General features: G+C 39.1%; 1 protein-coding gene across 1 annotated transcript; it reads right to left on the bottom strand.

Annotated features, from left to right (window-relative positions):
• Positions 1 to 7301: 7301 nt before the first annotated feature.
• sgsh (N-sulfoglucosamine sulfohydrolase) lies at positions 7302 to 19566 on the bottom strand. Its single transcript, NM_001126593.1, has 8 exons — positions 19459 to 19566; positions 18125 to 18285; positions 16358 to 16463; positions 12850 to 13000; positions 12110 to 12266; positions 11683 to 11764; positions 8413 to 8616; positions 7302 to 7893 (listed from the first exon to the last, which is right to left on the bottom strand). The coding sequence occupies exons 1-8, from the start codon at positions 19550 to 19552 to the stop codon at positions 7337 to 7339; spliced, it is 1512 nt and encodes a 503-aa protein (NP_001120065.1). The 5' UTR covers positions 19553 to 19566; the 3' UTR covers positions 7302 to 7336.
• Between the last annotated feature and the right edge of the window lie 11 nt (positions 19567 to 19577).

Raw genomic sequence — 19577 nt, 5'->3', positions numbered from 1 at the left:
ATGTTGGACCTCAAAGGGGTGATTAAAACTAAAGAAGTCTGACAACAATTGCTCTAGACTTATGTGGCATCTGGCACAAATACAAAGTATTGAGAATCTTTCACCTGAGCAGCTATAGACATGGACATGTGGATGCTCCATGACTACTATTATATTTTGGACCCTGTATTAGGACAGAAGTGTTAGGTCACTTTGCAACCCAGGTTGTCCATGGTTACCTTTGGTGTTTGGACAAGCATTGTCCTATAGTCTGCTCCACAGCTGATCAACATGTCCTTGAATAACATGGCCACAGTTGTAAGAGACCGGGCCATGTCTTCCGCAATGACCACTGGTATCCATTTTGGTCCCAGTGCATAATTTCTGGCATACACATTATTGCCTGTTTCAGACATCCTGTATCAAATACTTTAGCAAAGTCCAAGTAGATGACACCCACTGCCATTCCAGCATCAAGGTTCCTACTCACCTCCTCACAAAGGGCAACTAAATTAGTCTGGAGAGATCTGTTATGCATAAACCATGCTGGCACAAACTTATAATTTAAAGCTTTCCTTATAGCTTTCCTACTACTGATGTCAGACTAACAGGAACATAACCTTTTACCCAATTTTCAATGCATTCGTCCCCTGTAAGCCACTAGACATAACTTCTAGCGAGGGCTTTCATATTTACAAAGCCCAGGTGACCTTCATTTCACCCCTCCATGTGACATCATCGCACATGCCCTGACATTCCGACATGCCAGATCACATAACATTGCCGCCCAATAAAATCGGGTACCATGACACCCTTCCCTGTTGACCCAGCTCACCACAATATAAGTCCCTGCGTCAGCTGGAGGTTATTAACTTGTGTTTTTCAGTAGCAGCATACGTCCTCCATTATAAATGTCATGCAGAATCTAGATACATTAACTCCAGTGAGTTACAGTTTAACCCAAACGTCATGCTGGAAACTGCTATCATGGGACCTATAAAATATTTATCTCAGTAAGCCCAATAAATGCTGTGTATAGCATTATATATATATATATATATATATATATATATATATATAGCTCCTCTTTTGACAAGAAGCTTGAGAAGCTACAGGCGGGTTGCCAGGCAGTTGGATCCAGGAGCTTATATAGGATTTACTTTCAGAAAAAACGGTAAACATGACCTATAGGCAGGTTTGGATGTAGATTCATATTTTGAAAAAAAAAAAGCTGCTTGATAATTTCCTCAAATGAGCAGTCACTGGGGTTAGTGGGAGATACCAGAGAGCTCACAATCTAATGAGTCTTTGAGCCTATGCCACTCAGCAGCTCAGCACTGCCTGCTTCTACTCAGGGTCTGTCACATTATTTACTTCAAGAAAGAAATGCAATCTCTCTCCATAGGAGTCCCAGGAGGATGGCCTGGCAGTGTCAAACTCCTCCATGTGGCCCAGCGACACCATTATGAAACAATAAAAGGGTTGATTCACTAAAGTGCAATAAAACAAGCTCTATTTATAGCATGCGTTCAAAAAAATGTTTGCGTCGAAACGCACGATTCACTAAAAGGATATTTGTGTTAATTTAGACGCGATACTGTTTGCGTTATTTAATTTGCGAAGACTATTTTCATGCAGTATTTGACGCAACGCGCACTAATTAGCGCAGCGAGCTACTTGTCGCGCGCGCTAATTAACACACGTGCGCTACTTATGGCGTGCACACCATATTAGCCATACACACCATTACGTTCGTAAAACTACTCTTTTTTTAAATGCCCATTTCCCTGCAAACTGGCGGCTGCATCACTCTAGGGCCAACACAGACTTGAATAAATCCCACTGCAAAGTCCTTATTGTGTTGCCAAAAGCTCATGAACTGTACTTTTCTATAATTACCGCCTGCCCCAAGTAGGTGTTCATTTTTGCACAGACTAATGCAACATTTAGTGCGTCTAAGTGTTTGTGAATCATGCTTTAGTATTATTTCTGCGCAAGAATTAACACAATGCGGTAAAATTAATGCATTTGGTTGCGTGCTATGTAACGCACGCAATATGCGACTTAACACATGCGATAATACTTTAGCCAATCACGCCTTTTTTCCGCGCCAATTTTAACGCAAAAAAGCATGCGATAACGCTTATCGCACTTTAGTGAATCAACCCTAAAGTCTCTTAAATTTAATCTTTACCCACTGACTCTTGTAGTTGTGTTAATCCCATCCTCGTAATCTGTATTATATTCTGGACCCTGTATTAGGACACTAGAGCAACTGGTAGTGGAACAGCTTTTACATAAAAAAAAAAACACAGCTGAACTGCATGACACAATTTACACATAACAGCGCCATCTAGTGGCCTCACACTAATAGTCTATGCATAACAAGTACTGTAACTGTATCTGGCACACACAAACAATGGATACATTTACTGCATTTTACTATGTCTAAATTGTCTTCTTGTTCTTTGTACAGGTCTTGCATTTTCACTACATTTAATATTTATTTTAAAGGGTAACTTTACCAGTTCTCCAGACTGGAATTGTATCCGCTATCTGGTTGCAATTTACCCTAGCAACAAAGCAGTGGTTTAAATGACAGATTGAAATATGAATAGAAGATATGTAATAAAAAGTAACAATACATATAAAATGTTAGTCTTACAGAGTAAAACGTTTTTGGACTCCCATTTGCAAAGATATAATATAATATCAAATGAAGACCAACAAGGGCATTCTATTTTATTTTAAAAGTTAACTTAAAAGGTGAACTACCCCTTTAACCTACTCACTGTACTTTTTTTTATAAAGAGAAACATTGCTTTGTTTGCACATCTTTATGTATTATTAACTGATAAAATAAAGAAAGTTCTTGCTAAAAATAAAAAAATGCTACCTAAGTAAATAAGAAAGTCTAATTTCTTGTATTAAAACAGCCATTTAACAATAAAAAATGTGGTATGATTCTAGCCATGGTGTTTTATCTAAAAAAAACAAAACATCATTTATTTAAATATTGTACTGCCGGCCATAAGTGTCGGAACCGGGGGGGGGGGGGTATCATTTCCCTCCTGTTCTGAAAATAGTAGGTGACCGGCGGCAGACTCTTGCAAGAGTCATACCCTCCCTCCGCCTGTCTCCTGTGGGGCGCAGTGAATCAATGGAGTTTTACCTGCAACTTGCTTGCTTTAAAAGTTAAAGCCCCAAATGGTTGCCCTTTTATTGGTTCATTGGCAACACCTGACTTTAGCGGGAATAAAGACAAGAATAAAATGTCTCCAAATAACCTGTGCTGTTTTCAGGGCTGTTTGATCACACGCGGGAACTATGAAGAATGGAAATGCTAACACTCAAAACAGTGTTCTTGCTGGCTATTACGTCAGATAGAAGGATTAGCGAATTACAGGAATTGTCTATTTCTCCAGAATTCATTTCCATAGTTCCTGATAAAGCAGTTTTGAAACTGCTGACAAATTATTACCTATGGTTGTTTCTGATCACATCAATCAACTGTTAAAAAGGAAGGAAAGGTAAAAACTAAGTAAGCTTTATCAGAAAGGTCTATGTAAATACAGCCATAAGCACTCATAGAAACACTGCACTGAGTCCCGGGGCCAGAGTCTGCGCAGCCCTCTCCTCTCTCCCATCAGAATGTGATCTATGCTACCAGCAGTTCGGAAGCTACGGAGACCAAGTTAAAATGGCAGCTGCTTTCAGCAGAATAAATACAGTGTTCTAGGTGGCACTAATGTGGTGAATCTATTGTCAGTCAAATGCCAAAATGACTTTCCTTCTTTCATTTTACCTAAATTTTTTGAGGAGGTACAGAATGAAGAACTGCGGCTATGGTGCAACCTGATTGTGGTTAGATGCAAGAAACGTTATTTAACCAGAACAGAATGTTTTAGGAAATCGGTGGCGCAGCTTGTCTATTCTGATAGGCGTAGGAAAGCGAGCAAAGCATCCAAGAACAGTTTGGGTCTGTGGATCAAGAAGACTTATTCTTTGGGTTTGTTGGCTAGTCAAAAGATTAAGAGATCATTCAGTGAGAGCATTGGTGGCTTCTAGGGCATTACAGGCTTAAGCTTCCCCCAAAGAAATCTGCAGAGCAGGGGGCCTGATCTTCTGTTAATACGTTTATTTCACATTATAAGATTGATGTTAATTAGGTTAGTATTTGTCATTAAAATGTTCTCCTATATATGCAGAGAGAGGGCTGGCCTGGGCCCACCTCCATTCCATTGGCCTGTGCCCCTTCAGTCACTTTTTCCTGCTCAGCATTATTAGACCAGTGGGGTAAGGGGGTCAGTTCTGTCATAAAGAAAATATAAATGTATTGTAAGACAAAAGTGGCACAGTCAGGGGGACCCCAAAATCAGTGGGCTTTGGGCAGATGCCCCTTTTTTCCTGTGATATGAAGGGCCACTTTAATAACTTTTAGCATGGTGGTGATCACCTTGATGGTATTAGATGATTTCTTATTTCATTAGATATCCTCTACAATTAAAATAAAACACAAATCGATCAATAAAGCACAATACAGTAATTATCATAGAAAAATACTTTATTTGTTTAGCATACAATAAAAATGTTATTATTTAGGCAGCACACCAGTATCTGTATCCTGTCGGGGCAACAAATCACTACAAAGATTGTATAAATCCAACATAGGGTCTATGGGCTATAAGTGATTGACACATTATCCTCTTAATATGGCCTTTGAACAGAAATTGTTTAGAGAGCCTGAGTAAGTAATATGGTTGCAAAGGTATCAATAATTCACCATACAAATGACTTGATTTAGTGTAGTACAGGTATCGGACCCCTTATCCGGACACCCATTATCCAGAAAGTTCTGAATTACGGGAAGGCCATTTCCCATAGACTCCATTGTAATCAAATAATTCAAATTTTTAAAAATGATTTCCTTTTTTTCTGTAATAACAAAACAGTAACTTGTACTTGATCCCAACTAAGATATAATTAATCCTTATTGGAGGCAAAACAATCCTATTGGGTTTAATTACTGTATAAATAATTTTTTTAGTAGACTTAAGGTAGGAGATCTGAATTACGGAAAGACCCCTTATCCGGAAAACCCCGGGTCCCAAACATTCTGGATAACGGGTCCCATACCTGTATCAACACCTACTGATGCATTTTGTGTCTTTACTCATGGCACTTCCTCTGAGTATATTAAAATCAAACAAAGCTTTATAGATGCTGTCAGAACTTATTCCACCTTTATTGCAAAATCGGCATCTATACAAAGATGAAAACAAATCATAAACATTTAAACAAAAGAAGGAAAAGTAATAATCATCTCCACAGCCCAGCAATAACCACAGAACCCCCCTGACTCGGACAGATTCTGTTCTACAGCTAGCCTGGGTTATTATTACCATGGCCTGGAAGACAGAACCACCTGTTAGGATATAGAGCAGCTCTTTGTTTTCTGAGCTCTATGGGCATCCACTGGTAAACTAGTAATGCCAACGCTCATCCGTTTTCTATGTTGCATGCTACTATGTCACAAAGTCTACAATACACAGTGCTGTAGTGCTTACTCTTGGCTTTGTCTGTTCCTGTAGGGGTTATTCCTCTTGGTTTCATACTCCAAAGCCATGGTCCACAAATAACTTCCAAAACATGAAAGGAATCTTATCACTGAAAGGTATTAACCAGGACAGGAGTACAAAAAAGTATCCAAGTCATTAAACATTGCATGGAACACAGTAATGACAATCAGCAACAAGTGAAGAAAATATGGCTTAACAGTGACTGTACCTAGATCTTCATATACCTTCCAAGATTGATGAAAAGATAAGGAGAAAACTGGTCAGGGAGGCCACCAGCAACATCAAATTAGCTGCAGATTTTCTTGGCAAGTACTGGTTGTTCCCTACATATGACAACAATCAGTCATAGTGGGGTAGGAAAGCCTTAGTCACAAATGAAAACATCCAAGCCCGGCTAAACTTTGCAAAAAGGTATACCCAGTCTCCCACAACCTCAAGGAAAATGTATTATAGTCTGAGGAGACCAAGGTTGAACTTTCTGGCATAATTTCAAAAGATATGTTTGGTGCAAAAATAACAGCACATCATCACATACTGAAGGCAGCATCATGCTTTGGGGCTGCTTTCATCATCTGGAACTGGTGCTTTGGTCAAAGTGGATTGGATTGTGAATAGCTCCAAGTAACAGTCTACTTAATCACAAAACCTTTTAGAAAGTTGTAGATGAAGAGGAACTTCACCTTTCAGCATGACGACCCAAAGCATACGGCTAAATCAACAAAGCAATGGCTTTGGTACCGGAGGATCAATGTTCTGGAATAGACCAGACATTAATACGATTGAAAATCTGTGGGGTGACCTGAAGAGAGCTGTGCACAGGAGATGCCCTCACAATTTAACAGATCTGGACATTTTTCGGAAGGGGGAGTGGGCAAAAATTGCCAGAGGTGCCAAACTGACAGACTTTTCCCAAAAAGACAAGAGTACTGTTATAAAATCAAAAGGTGCTTACACCTTAGGGTGCACACTAATGCAAACCAGTTTTTGTAGGATTTCTTTTTTCCTTTTTTTTACTAAACCGATTCTGATTTGTTTTTAGCTTTTTTGTATAGAATGCAATTTTGCAATAAGGGTGGAAAAACCTGCCATTTGTACACCAATAATTGTAAACAGCGTTAAAAAGTTAATTTTTCATTCTTTTCCCTTCCTAGGCAACTTGGCTTGGCACATAAATTAATTAGTGCGAAAAAGTGCATTATCTTTCAAATGTTTAGACCTCTTTTCTATTCTTTTACTTTACATTACAAGCTGTACTCCCCATATTAGTTTACTTCTCCATTAATTCTACCAGTTTAAGAATTATTTAATTTCTGTCTTCAATGATTTGGCGACAAAATTTACAACTAAAGGATTTAGTAGTGCAACAATAATGAATTTGGTGTTACATTTAAACTTTAAAAATGCAGAATTTCTGAGTATGATTTTTTTTTTTACAGAAGAATGGGAAAGTTGAAACAGATATATATTATATAGAAAGGTCATTCCCAGAAATGACAGAAAATGTTTATTGCTAGGAGAAAGAATAGGAGAAACAGTTGCTCCCACTTATTAAAGGCTTTTTGTTGGATTGGCATTACTTGCTCCTATAACAGTACCTGAATCAGACGGGTGTGAATGTAGTTAAGGTTTTGAAGGTTAAAATGATTAGTTTCTCTCTTGCCTTTAGATTTCAAGCACAGCTTGATTAATAATCCATTATATACTAACTATTCTGTACATTGTCATAAATCAACAAAGACAGTATAGAATTAAGCTTTTATAACAATTAAATGTGAGTTCTACAGCTCATTATAAAGTGGGCGGCACTGGGGTTCAAGCTTCTCCTCCAAAACTCCATCGGGAGCACACATCCAAGGATCACTGGTCTCGCTTTGCCACTTCTGTAGTATGTTCTGCATAGACTTCAATATATCCTGGTAGGCAGGGTCTTCAGCTATATTTTTAATCTCAGAAATGTCTGCTGACCGGTCGTACAGTTCCCATCGGTCCCTGTAGTAATAGTTATGAAGGGTTTTGAACCAGCTTGTAGGCTGACCAGAGACTGTCCTATTCAAAAGATCTTGAAAGGTTGGTGACACATAGAAATCCTGGTCAATGGGGAACGGCATCTTGAAATTGAGGTTGTGTATCAACAGGTACTGTAAATTCTGAACAGACCTCATTGGGTAGTACATAGTGACCTCATGGTGAGACTGGCTCCCAAATACTGTGGTCCAATCCTGCTCAGACTGCAGAGCTGGAAGGAGGGACTTTCCAGTAAGCTGAACACTCTTACCAAATATTTTGTAATTAGGATACGGGATTGAAAACCAGTCTAGGACAGTCGGTGTAATATCTGAGTAAGAAAAAGGTACAAACATTATTTCTGCTATTAAATTTTAACAAAACACATCATGACATTTACCTTCCACAACCAGAGGTACTCAAAATTCAACCTTAAGCTAAATTCAACTGAAGACCTTTGTATCTTTTTGTCCCAATAAACTGAAACATGAAATGTTTAGGGAGGCTTGGACACTAAGTGGCAGGTTCATGAAAGTTCTGCATTTTCTTTTGTTATGGTTTTTAATAAATAATGAAAAAATCATGATTTTTTCAGTTTTTGAGTTAAGCCATGGTAGAAAAAAACCTCTAAAACTACCCAAACCCAAATTATGATAATTGGACCTCCCCGGGTTAAGGGAATTATGGGTGCACCAGAGTTTATTATACAAATCACTTGATGGTGCATCCAGACATGCACCAATCACCATACACTTTGCAAAGAGAATTAGCAAATAACATGAAAATTTCAGGCCCCAGGTTTCAGACAGTAGAGTATGTATGACATTGTATGTAGCACATGCAGCCTTACCAAGCAGGCTAGCAAAGGACTGACTTATTTGTCCCCAGCGTTTTTGATGATAAGGTGATGACACCAGCAGTGGCTCAGCTCTTCCGGACCAGTACAAGTTGGTGCGTCCATTGGGAAAAGGAATACCATTATCTGAGCTGAAGATCACTAAGGTGTCATTCTCGTGCCCTGCATTGTACAGTTCTGACAGGACCAATCCAATCCCTGTGGAGAAATACACTAATAAGCAATTGCCCAAGGTCTAACATTTAGGTGGAGAAAATTTCTAAAAGGATATTAAGAGATAAAGATACATAAAAACTGATCATGGCAAGACTGTTCATGTGATAATACAGTATTTAGATATTGCTAAAGCATTTGCTACTGTTCCTATAACAGGTGTGGATAAATGTAGGCAGAAGATCAGCCCCTACGATTAAATCAGCACAGGCACATGGGCCAGATTTTGGTGCCAAATAAATTTGTTCCAGCCTTGCCCAATCTTATGTATGCTGCGTACTGTAAACTTGTAAAATACAGTAAATCAAGTTGACTGGACTTAATATACTTACAGTATGCGTATTTCAACCATACTATGTTACAAGAAATACACGTGTGTAAGTTTACAGCCCAAAGCTGTATTACAGTACTCCATCCCTCCTTTTTGCTGGTCTCTTCTGTATTTTAGAGTAATTAATAAACAGCAGCTCAACACAGGTAAGGTAAAGTAGGCAAGCACTGTATTGTAACACAATTTTTGTATAATACAACCACGTTTGGAATCACAATCAACTGTAAAATGAGGCAAGCGGCAGTCACACTGCTTAAGGAATGCTCTGCACATTTTACAATTTTCGTGACTCCATATCAGACTAGCGGTACTTCTGTGAGATGATTAATGCACTACATCACTAATCATTTTGGCAGTGAGCTAGAATATTCATTTTTCAACCATGTATGCTCGCTTTTATAGCAATAGTTAAAGACTTGTGGATTATTATTTTGGTTTGTATCTCAATTTTAAAGTGGTACTTATCTTAAAATAAAAAATTAATACAAGCTTTATGTTACTGGAACAGGAAACTTGCCTTTTTTCAGTGCTCGGTTATCTACTTTTCATTTCACGTGTCCATGTAAGATTCTTACTCTGGTGTAACTGCATCCTATTGTGTCTCTGTATGTATATATATCTTCATATTTCTTCAGTTACTGTTTTAGAAATTGTAACATCATGCCTGATGAAGAGGAGTTGTGATATTTGCCTCAAAAGCTTGCATTCTTACATATAGCAGTTAGCCAATAAACGGTATCACGTTACCGCAAAAAATATATTTTTCTTTATGTTCTTTATGTTATGGTTAACATAGTAACACACTTTACGAGTAGGAAACTTTCTAAATACAGGTAGGGGATCCCTCATCCGGAAACCCATTATCCAGAAAGCTCTGAATTTAGGGAAGGCCATATTTCATAAAGTCCATTATAAGCAAATAATTCTAATTTCAAAAATGATTTCCTTTTTCTCCTATTACCTAATACAGTACCTTGTACTTGATGGCAACTAAGCTGAATGAAGGGCTTATTCAATGTTTAGATGGTTATTAGCAGATTAAAGGTATGGTGATCCAAATTACTGAAAGATCCCTTATTCGGAAAACCCCAGGTCCCAAGCATTATGGTGTCAGGAGTCCGATTTTGAGTGACAGTTAGATCTAATATCTTTTTTGGGGAGGGCTCACTCAAATAACTGATTTCAGAAAAAACTAAATCTAACAAAATAAACGACTTTGGAGAGACAGGATTTTTCTGAGGTCTACTGCATCTTCTACACAAAAGGAGCACCCTCCCCAAAATCACTATCAATGCAAACTCCAGCAAGAAGAGTTTATGAAGAGTATAAAGAGAGACAGACATTGTGAAGAGTAACTTGATTATTTTAGAAATGGGTTTTAAAATTAAAATTTAAGCTTTATCATACTCAAATTCCTAAATATAATTATTTAGGAATTTCAGTATAATAAAGCTTAAATTTTAATTACCATGACAGTTCCCCTTTAATAACAAATTAAATGAACAAAATATGGATCAGATTAAATGTGTGAGCCTTGTAGTGCCAGTGCGCCACAGGCCATGTGACTGAATAACTACATTTCTTAGCGATTTTTTAAGGTCAGGAACATTCATACATTCCTAATTCCTGTTTTTTTATACGTAATGTCTGTTTCTAAATCGCTGTGTATGCTGTAAATCAGTCATTAAAGAGAAACTTTATCATAGTACTTTATCTGAGTATGCAGATTCAACCAGTATGGTCAAAATCAGCCAACTGGCTGACCAGATAGCCAGATTAATTTTACTGGGCTCAGCTCTGGGAGACATTGAAGCATGTATGAAGCCTAGTCAATGGCTTCTCAGAATTAACGCTCAGTCAAGTGCTGGGAAGACAGGAAAATACGACTGGGCAGGGACTGCATTAGGACTTACCAGACTGTTCTGCATGCAGAGGTAAGCAGGCCTCACCAAAAGAGTGAATCTACTTGTGTATAGTCGGTTAAGGCTGATGCCACACGAGGCGTAGGGCTGATATTTTCGGCAAGCGGAAAAACGCTTGGCGAAAATTCAGCCCTACGCCTGCTACTTGTGCCTGCACCCGAATGAATGGAATACGCTCGGGTGCAGGCGCATGTAGCCGATATACGCATGAAAACGCGAGACTTTGCATTCTCACGCGTTCTCATGCGTATATCGGCTACATGTGCCTGCACCCAAGCGTATTCCATTCATTCGGGTGCAGGCACAAGTAGCAGGCGTAGGGCTGAATTTTCGCCAAGCGTTTTTCCGCTTGCCAAAAATATCAGCCCTACGCCTCGTGTGGCATCAGCCTTAACTTGAATCACTGGAATAAAACAGGTCTATAGTTACCAGTGAATTTTCAAGAAAAAAAAAGTAGCACTAAATTAAAAATCAGGATTTAACGCTACTCAATTTTACAAAATATTGCATGTAGTTTTGAATTAGAATACTTGCTTATTCTAATTATAGTTTCCCTTTAAATATACAGTAAAAAAGGGGACAGAACAGACTTTATTAATGTGTATGGCCACACTATTTATTTTAAATTCAAAATTGGAGAGGCCAATGCCAATGGCTGGTGCTTTAGTATATGACTAGTGTAAACACCCTGAAACTGAAAGAGCAAATGGGGTGGCTTTATGCCTTTACATTGGGCAAGGCAAAGTTACAGCAACAATATGCCAAATGATAACTTATTAAAGAAGTCCTGTTCCTCACCTTGGTCCATGCGGCCAATAGTTGTGTACTGGGCTGCAATATCTTTTCTAGCACTGGGGGTATCTTGGATGAAATAAGGTACCTGAAACAAACATATATGGGTGTTATTTAATAAATGGTCTAAAGCTTGCTGTTGTCAAGTAACCTATAGCAACCAATACGGTGTCATTTTCTGATCAGTTGTTTGAAAACACACATCTGAAGGCAAACTTTAGATCTTTAATTACATTAACCTAAGGATATGCTGTAAGTAGCAATGGAATGAGTAAAGAGTTTGATTACGGATATACCTTTTAGGACACATGCAAATTGCATGTTTGCCTGTGATGTGGTACAGATTAATGCATATAGCAACAATCTGTCTAAGAGCTTCCTGTAGATTACACACTTAAATTAGAGCAAGATTTTAGCTCTACATAATTCTTACCTGAACCTGCTCTGGAGTATAGTACTGGGGTGACCAGTCTGGCATAATCCCCATATCAGGGTCTCCATTTCCAAACTTCTCACAGAAAGCTCCATACTGAGGCTGTGAGTGTCCGCAGCGGTGTGGATCATGAAAAGCCACATATAAGAGGAAAGGCCTAGACATGACAGAGCAAGAGTAAACCAAGTAAATAAAAAATGAAACCATGCTTTACAAATGTTATAGGTTACTTTCAACTTCAAACCAGAAAAATGCTACTTTAGATCTGGGACTAATTTACCAATGGACTCAATGAACAATGAAACACATGACGCTATATATGTAAAAGGGGTGGTTCACCTTTAATTTAACTATTAGTAGTATTATTTATTTCTAATAGTTTTTGAATTATTTGCTGCATTCTTCAAACTCTTTGTAGCTTTCAAATAGGGGTCACTGACCATGGCAGCCAAAAACTACTGCTCTGTGTGGCTACAGTTTCATTGTTACTTTTTATAGCTTTTATTCTGTCCCTCTCCTATGAATACCAAATCCAAACCCTAATGAGAATATTCAAATTTGAGCAAATACAAGAAAACGTGCATCACATTTAGCTATCCAGTGCTTTAAAATCTTTTTTAAAGTGATTTTAAGGGATTGCATCTGGTTCAGCCAAACAGTAAAGTTTTTTTACAATGCTATTAGAAACTGTTGGAGGTCTACAATGATATTTGTTATAGAATTTCGATCTTAGCTCAAACCTTTGATCTTGGCTTTGCAAGAATTTCCGAACTAGCAACTTGATCCTTGTAATGTTACGGCCGACTTGTAGAACGGAGCTGTTCTCCTCTGTGTAGGAAAAATCAAATGGATAAACCGACTCCGGTCCTATATGCTTCTTGCCAATGATTCCTGCAGGAGACACAGATGACAGATAAAAGGCTGCTACATTCATAACAGACATTCAATCAGACACTAACTATTCCCTCAACTTAATATTTCTTATTATGAAGACCACCTTTTGACCTTAATTATATTTTTCCGTATAGCCATAGTGGGGTGCTACTTGCAGTAATAACCAAAACAGCCACTACCTACCCCTGATCTCTTCCCACTGGCATCAGCTGGAAGCACTGTGTATAAAACCACAAAGGATTATTGGGCCAGTAGCTGTGATTCTGATATCACAGGGAAGCAGAATCCTCTGCAGGTAGCCAAAGTTTTTACATATAGGTTTTGTTAAATAAAATCTCATTTGCCTTAGCACCTTGTAGCCAGGAGTAACTTAATAAAAACTGGAACTTGTCACTGTCCCTGTGGATTTATTCGTTTAATTAAGTGCCTTCCTAACTTTACAACTCAAATCTGTATCGATAGGGCCAATAAGTCAAGAAATCAGAATGACCGACTGTGTGGCATATTCATCACTCAGTCTGTCATGCAAACTAATGCTTGGCACCTAGGGTTAATGACTCAGCCACATAATTTATATGCCAAAAAGTTATTTCAATTAGAAAATCCAAGTTGTCTTAGGTTTCCCATACACTAGCAGTCATTGGATGAACTTGACAAAATTGTTAGTCCATTGTATTCTGGACAGATATGCTGGATGTACATGAAATTTGACCCACTGCTTGAGTGGTTAAATCTAATAAAGGTCTACTTGTTTGACAAACTGACAAATTGCTAAATACATCATATCTCAAGAACAGATCAACAAATTCATTATAAGGGGAAGGACACACTAAGCAGATTACCCACTTTCCGAGAAAAGTGGATCCACTCTTATGCACACTCCCCTGTAGCTCTATTGGCAGGCCTGTCATCATCCTGTGTGGAGCTACACGGAGTGCATATCGTTGCAAAAATACATTCATGTTTTTGTGACCATATGCGCTCTGTGTAGCTCCACACAGGCCAACACTGGACCTAGAAATGAAGCTACGAGGGTGTGCACATAAGAGCGTATCTGCTTTCCTCTGCCACTGTAAAGAATGTCTGTGGAGAAAAGCAGTCACCTAGTGTGCCCTTGCCCTAACCAAGGTGATGTGCAAAGTGCTAAGTGCAAACAACTCTCTATTGGAACAACCTCATTGCACACAAGCGTCTTAACTTCTCAGTGCCAGTTTTATTTTCATCAACCCCCTCTCAGTGGCAATTCGCACAGCATTGTGGCTTAGGTCATGGGAAGCGGATACTCCATCTAGAGCTTCTCTGTGCTCCTTTTCAAGGTCAGTATCTGGTTGGCAAGAATTTGGAGCCAATTATTTTGAAGGCTTCAGGGGCAAAAGCCAGTCTAGGAAAAGGAAATATCCTTTCAAGCAGTCAAACAAAAGGAAGTCATCTTCAAAGGCAAGGGGAAGTTTCTCAGATTGTCAACCAGAAATGAAACATCCAGACAGCCACGGTGGAGAGAAGGCCAATCAGGTTTTTTTCAAGCAGGCCAAAGGGAAAGAGACGTCTTTCCCTACAAAACAATTCAGAAGGTGCGCAGACCCAGAGGTCCTGGATAGGATGCAGAATAAATTGCTTCCAGGATTTTTAAGCAGAACATAAAATTGAACACATCTAACATAAGTCTAAGTCTAAAGCAGTCTGAAAGAAGGAAAACTTATTTCATCCTCTTCATGAAACGATGACAGGACCTTTTGTCTAAACACTCCTGCAAATTTGATGACAACTCTGTCCTGGAAAAAGACTGGACCTGACTGCTTACAAATCAGAGCCTGGAGTTTGCTGACTGGAGTCAAGTTTCACAGGGAAACGTTTTCCATGGGTTCAAAAGAATTCCTGGTCAAGACCAAAACCATCTGTAAGTCCCATTGTGGACATGACTTCCTTTTAGCTGGGACCAAATCTCTTTGTCGTTTTAAAGAAGCGAATGATGAAAGGATTAACTGCCCATCTAGTTGCCATCATAGCTGATATAGCCATGAACAGTTTGTTCATGGTGCCAGATGGAAAAAGGGAGAAGCATCTTTAAAACCGACCCTGGCCAGGTGGTTGTCAATTATCATCTGGAAAGCGTACGCTTCAAAAAGGGAATAAAGTCCACAGAGAGTAAGGGCACTCTACTAGGGGCATTGCAGCATCTTAGGCAGCAAAGATGGGCACTCCTATGGAGGTGTGCAGAGCGGCATCACGGTCATCTTCTCATACCTTCATCTCACGCTACAAGGTGGAAGTTATTTTGGCGGAAAGAACCCAGTTTAATCAAAATGTGCTTTAAGCTTGCTTAAATCAGAAATAAAGTCGAATATCTGCCATATGTGGAGTTATTTTGTTTGTCTCACCCCTGGATTGCTTGGGTTCTTCCCGTACGTATCTGATATGGTGCGGCCAAGGTAAAAGGGAAAATTACTTCATACTTACCGTGATATTCATTTCCTGGCCACTATCCATGTCAGCAAGTCGTTATCCTCCCTACACCAATGGGGTGTGAAGAGACCATGAATACGTGTGCAGACACAAGAAACGCGTTAGGCCTTGACCAACAATAAAGTTTCTGAATCTTTTATCCTCTTCATTGGAGTCCGACGAGTGCATGCTATTTTTCTTTTGGGGTGTGAAGAGACACCTTTTTACCAGACGGTTTGCCTCAGGTCAGATAACTATTTAAAAGTTGGGGGGAGTGTCCTTCTGTAGAGAGAATGGGGGTAGGAGCTAACCCGTAAGAATCTGACATGGATAGCGGCCAGGAAACGAAGATCATGTATATCATGTAGATCAAGTATAAAGTAATTTTCCCTTATCTGCTCTGCATATCTTTCTGATTTTCACACATTTAACTATTTAAAAGTTGGGGGGAGTGTCCTTCTGTAGAGAGAATGGGGGTAGGAGCTAACCCGTAAGAATCTGACATGGATAGCGGCCAGGAAACGAAGATCATGTATATCATGTAGATCAAGTATAAAGTAATTTTCCCTTATCTGCTCTGCATATCTTTCTGATTTTCACACATTAATGCTAGGGCTATGACAAGCAATGTATTCCTTTGCCTTTGATTGCCAGGAAAATTCAACACACTTCTGGATGGAGTTAGTATGAAGTCTTTTTTTTGTAAACGTTACTTTTTTGTAACATTACTTTCCTTAAGAAAACAGTCTATGTATGTATTGTACTAGGTACAGACATTTTATGGGTGGTAGATTTTGAGTGCAGATCAGTTTAGTTTAATTTGGTTACAGGCATTAAATAAAGGAAAAATGGAAAGTTGCCCATACCGTGTATGACAAACACACAAGCTACACAGAGCTACCATTTCTGTACCTGTACGGATCCCAGCCTGTCTGAGTATAAGAGGTAAGCTTCTTACATCATCAAACGAATTAAAGTGATGCATGTCCTGATGCAAGCCATACATTCCATTCTGGTGCTGTAGATATAATGGTATAAGAAATAGTAGAAGGGTTGTTGTTACTTCCATAAGTAAAATGGCAACTATTTTTGGGCAGCTGTGGCAAAGGGGTTGAACTTTAAGTAAAATCTATGCATTTTCTAAATCATTAATTTGTTTGATATAAATTGTGATTAGTTCTCTCGCATGGCTATAGTTGGTCACCATGAAAGGATGCTCCAGACAAGGCCCCAAAAGACACAAAGCTGGAATTTGCAGGTTTAAAGGGGATAGTATTGGCCCTGTTACCTTAATAGTACGGGGTCCAATGATTACTGATGGTAGCCATGACTAAATACTGGTATATTCCTGCAAATGACAATTATCATACCCATTTAAATTGTAAGCTCTATGGAGCCTGCTGACCGTCTCGCCCATAGGGGCCGCCTTCCTATATCTCTTACCACAGGGCACTTAATCCCTTTATATTTGTTATTTATTATAATGCTTAACCACTATATGTCTACTTTTCTATATTGTTAAATTGTACAGTTTTGCGTACCCATGTAACACTTACAGCTATACATACATACACAAGGATGCAAGCTTGCTAAGTCACATTTAAAGCATACCACAATCCAGTAGATATTCTAACTACTTCCTGTAAAAAGAGGAATACATGCATCTTGTGGCTAGTTATCTGTGACTAAACAAATCACTGTCTAACACAGTTATATAATCTGTATCAATCTTTTGTATGGGTGAGACAGTCAGCAAACTATGTCAACTCCACATAATGTCTTTCCTGTCTAAAACTGCCACATGGGAGAAAGGCTATTGGTACAGCTGTATGTGGTAGGGTTTCCGCAATATAAGGGATATCTCTGTCATGCACGACTGCTATCCTTTCAGAGGCAAAGAGGAAATACAGTCAGGAAACCAGAAACTGCGAAATTATACCCTTGCCATATTTACTCTTTAGTGATCAGATGACAAACTTCAGCATTTCGCTGTGTAAGCAGCAATAATAACAAAGCACACGGAGGAACTAATGATAACTATATCTCTCTGCTTGTGAAGTGGACAGTTGTGTCTCTGTGACGGTATTCGAAAAAGCTGATTATAATAATGCCCATTTGACTTTATCCTTGACTGGATGCCCCTTGGGTAGACTCATTGGTTGGCTGCTCTAATTATGGCCTTTATTCCACTATTGACAGTTTTTTCTAGGTGGCCTGTCACCCTAAAAAAAAAATTCTAAATAATTTTCTATTGTGTTTGTCGAGCAAAATAAACTTCACTTACACTATAAAAAATGTTTCCTTCAGTCTTGGAATTACACAATCACAGCAAGCAGGCAGGCTCCATTTTGTGGATGCTGTTATTAAGGCAAGCTTTGTATCACCCCAAAATCTTGATTATGTACCAGAAAGGGGGACCTGATGCCCATGCCCATGATACACAATTAGATGGTGAAGATACATTGAAAGTAACATTGATACCCTTGATACATAACACACCCTTAAATAATTTCAAAGATACTGATATTAAACAGAGACAGCAAGTCACAAAAACTAGATCTACCAACAGCAGTGTTAGTAGGCTTTTATGGTGCCATTGCTTAATCTTAGCTTTTAGCATCTGCTGACAGTAGCTTAGTCAGTAGAACCCTACCATCCTTTGTTTGCCAAGGCCCTTACCTGGGGCAAGCCAGTCATGATAGCAGCCCTGCTTGGAGAGCAGCTACTGACAGAGGTAAATGCATTTTTGAAGATGAGACTCCTCTTGGAAAGATCCCGAAGGTTAGGTGTGTGGATAGCTGTATTGTTATAAACTTCACTCTCAAAGCCTGCGTCATCTCCTGCAACAACGAGTTAGAAAGGGGCCATAATTAGTACTATATGTTTTGTAGCCTCATTATAAGCAGAAGCCTAAAGACTAAACTCCACATGAGATCTTGTAGGACGGTGTGAGATCCGATTAAATGCATCCTACAAGTTGTACGGGTTAATATACAGGTATGGGACCCATTATCCAGAATGCTCGAGACCTGGGGTTTATTTAAACCTGGTAATTATTTAAACAGTAATTAAACCCAATAGGATTGTTTTGCCTCAAATAAGGATTAGTTATATCTTAGTTGGGATCAAGTACAAGCTACTGTTTTATTATTACAGAGAAAAAGGAAATAATTTTTAAAAATGTGAACTATTTGATTAAAATGGAGTCTATGGGAGATGGCCATTCCATAATTCGGAACTTTCTGGATAATGGGTTTCCGGATAAGGGGTCCAATACCTGTATAATGGAACTGATACATATATCTGATGTGTAAACTACATGAAAGGATTTCCATCTGATACGACAAGCCTGTTGGAAGGGAACGCAGCATGCTGATAAAATCTGATAGTGTCTTTTTTTTCCTCACTGACATACACTGACTGATCATCAGATGGAGATGCAGGAACAAACCCCACCATCCAACTTTATCTGATCCAACATCACATCAGCTGTGGACATCAGATTTTGTAGGATCCTGTGGCATGACAAGATCAGATAAAATCTGCCATGGAGTTTAGCCCTAGTCCATGCCTGCTGCAACCCAAACACAGGCACAGTCCTACCATTATTATACACACGTTTAGATTAAACACAAACAAGATAATTCCACACAAACCAATTTCTGCTGGGGCTTATTTAGAAACATTTAAAAATGTAACACAAGAATGTGCAAAGTGTTATATACATGCAGTTTAACTACAACTCCCAGTATCCCCAAACCCCCAGCACAGTTGCAGCTGAACATAGTAGGGAAAGTACAGCCGCAGCCCCATCCTCTCTTCACTGGGGAGCAGATGCTTTGAGTGTTTGTGCAACTTCCTCCCAAGAACAATAGTGCGACACGCAGAAACTACAATATATCACAGTATTTAGTTGACTTAGAGCAGCCCTCCCACTGCACATGCGCAGAACTGTAAAGCTCCCAACCCTAAGGGCAGGTAACATTGCAACGAGCCGGTAAAGGGCCCCTTACCGATAATGAGCAGCACATTCCGCCCCCAAGCCTTTGAGAGGAGGAGGAGGGAGTAGATGACCCAGTACCATACTCGGGAACCCATCGATATCATGATGTTCCCTTTGCTCCTGCCTACT

The sequence above is a fragment of the Xenopus tropicalis genome, chromosome 10, assembly GCF_000004195.4.
Source record: "Xenopus tropicalis strain Nigerian chromosome 10, UCB_Xtro_10.0, whole genome shotgun sequence".
NCBI classification, from domain to species: Eukaryota; Metazoa; Chordata; class Amphibia; order Anura; family Pipidae; genus Xenopus; species Xenopus tropicalis.
Note: the sequence above shows the minus strand (reverse complement) of the source record. Positions and strands in the feature narration are given on the sequence as shown.

Excerpts from the sequence above, each read along its gene's own strand:
- sgsh (NM_001126593.1), bottom strand. The coding sequence starts at position 19,552 with ATGATATCGATGGGTTCCCGAGTATGGTACTGGGTCATCTACTCCCTC. Across the intron at positions 13,001-16,357 it reads ACAGGCTGGGATCCGTACAG|GAATCATTGGCAAGAAGCAT; the intron begins GTACAGAAATGG and ends TGTCTCCTGCAG. Across the intron at positions 11,765-12,109 it reads ATACTCCAGAGCAGGTTCAG|GTACCTTATTTCATCCAAGA; the intron begins GTAAGAATTATG and ends TGTTTGTTTCAG.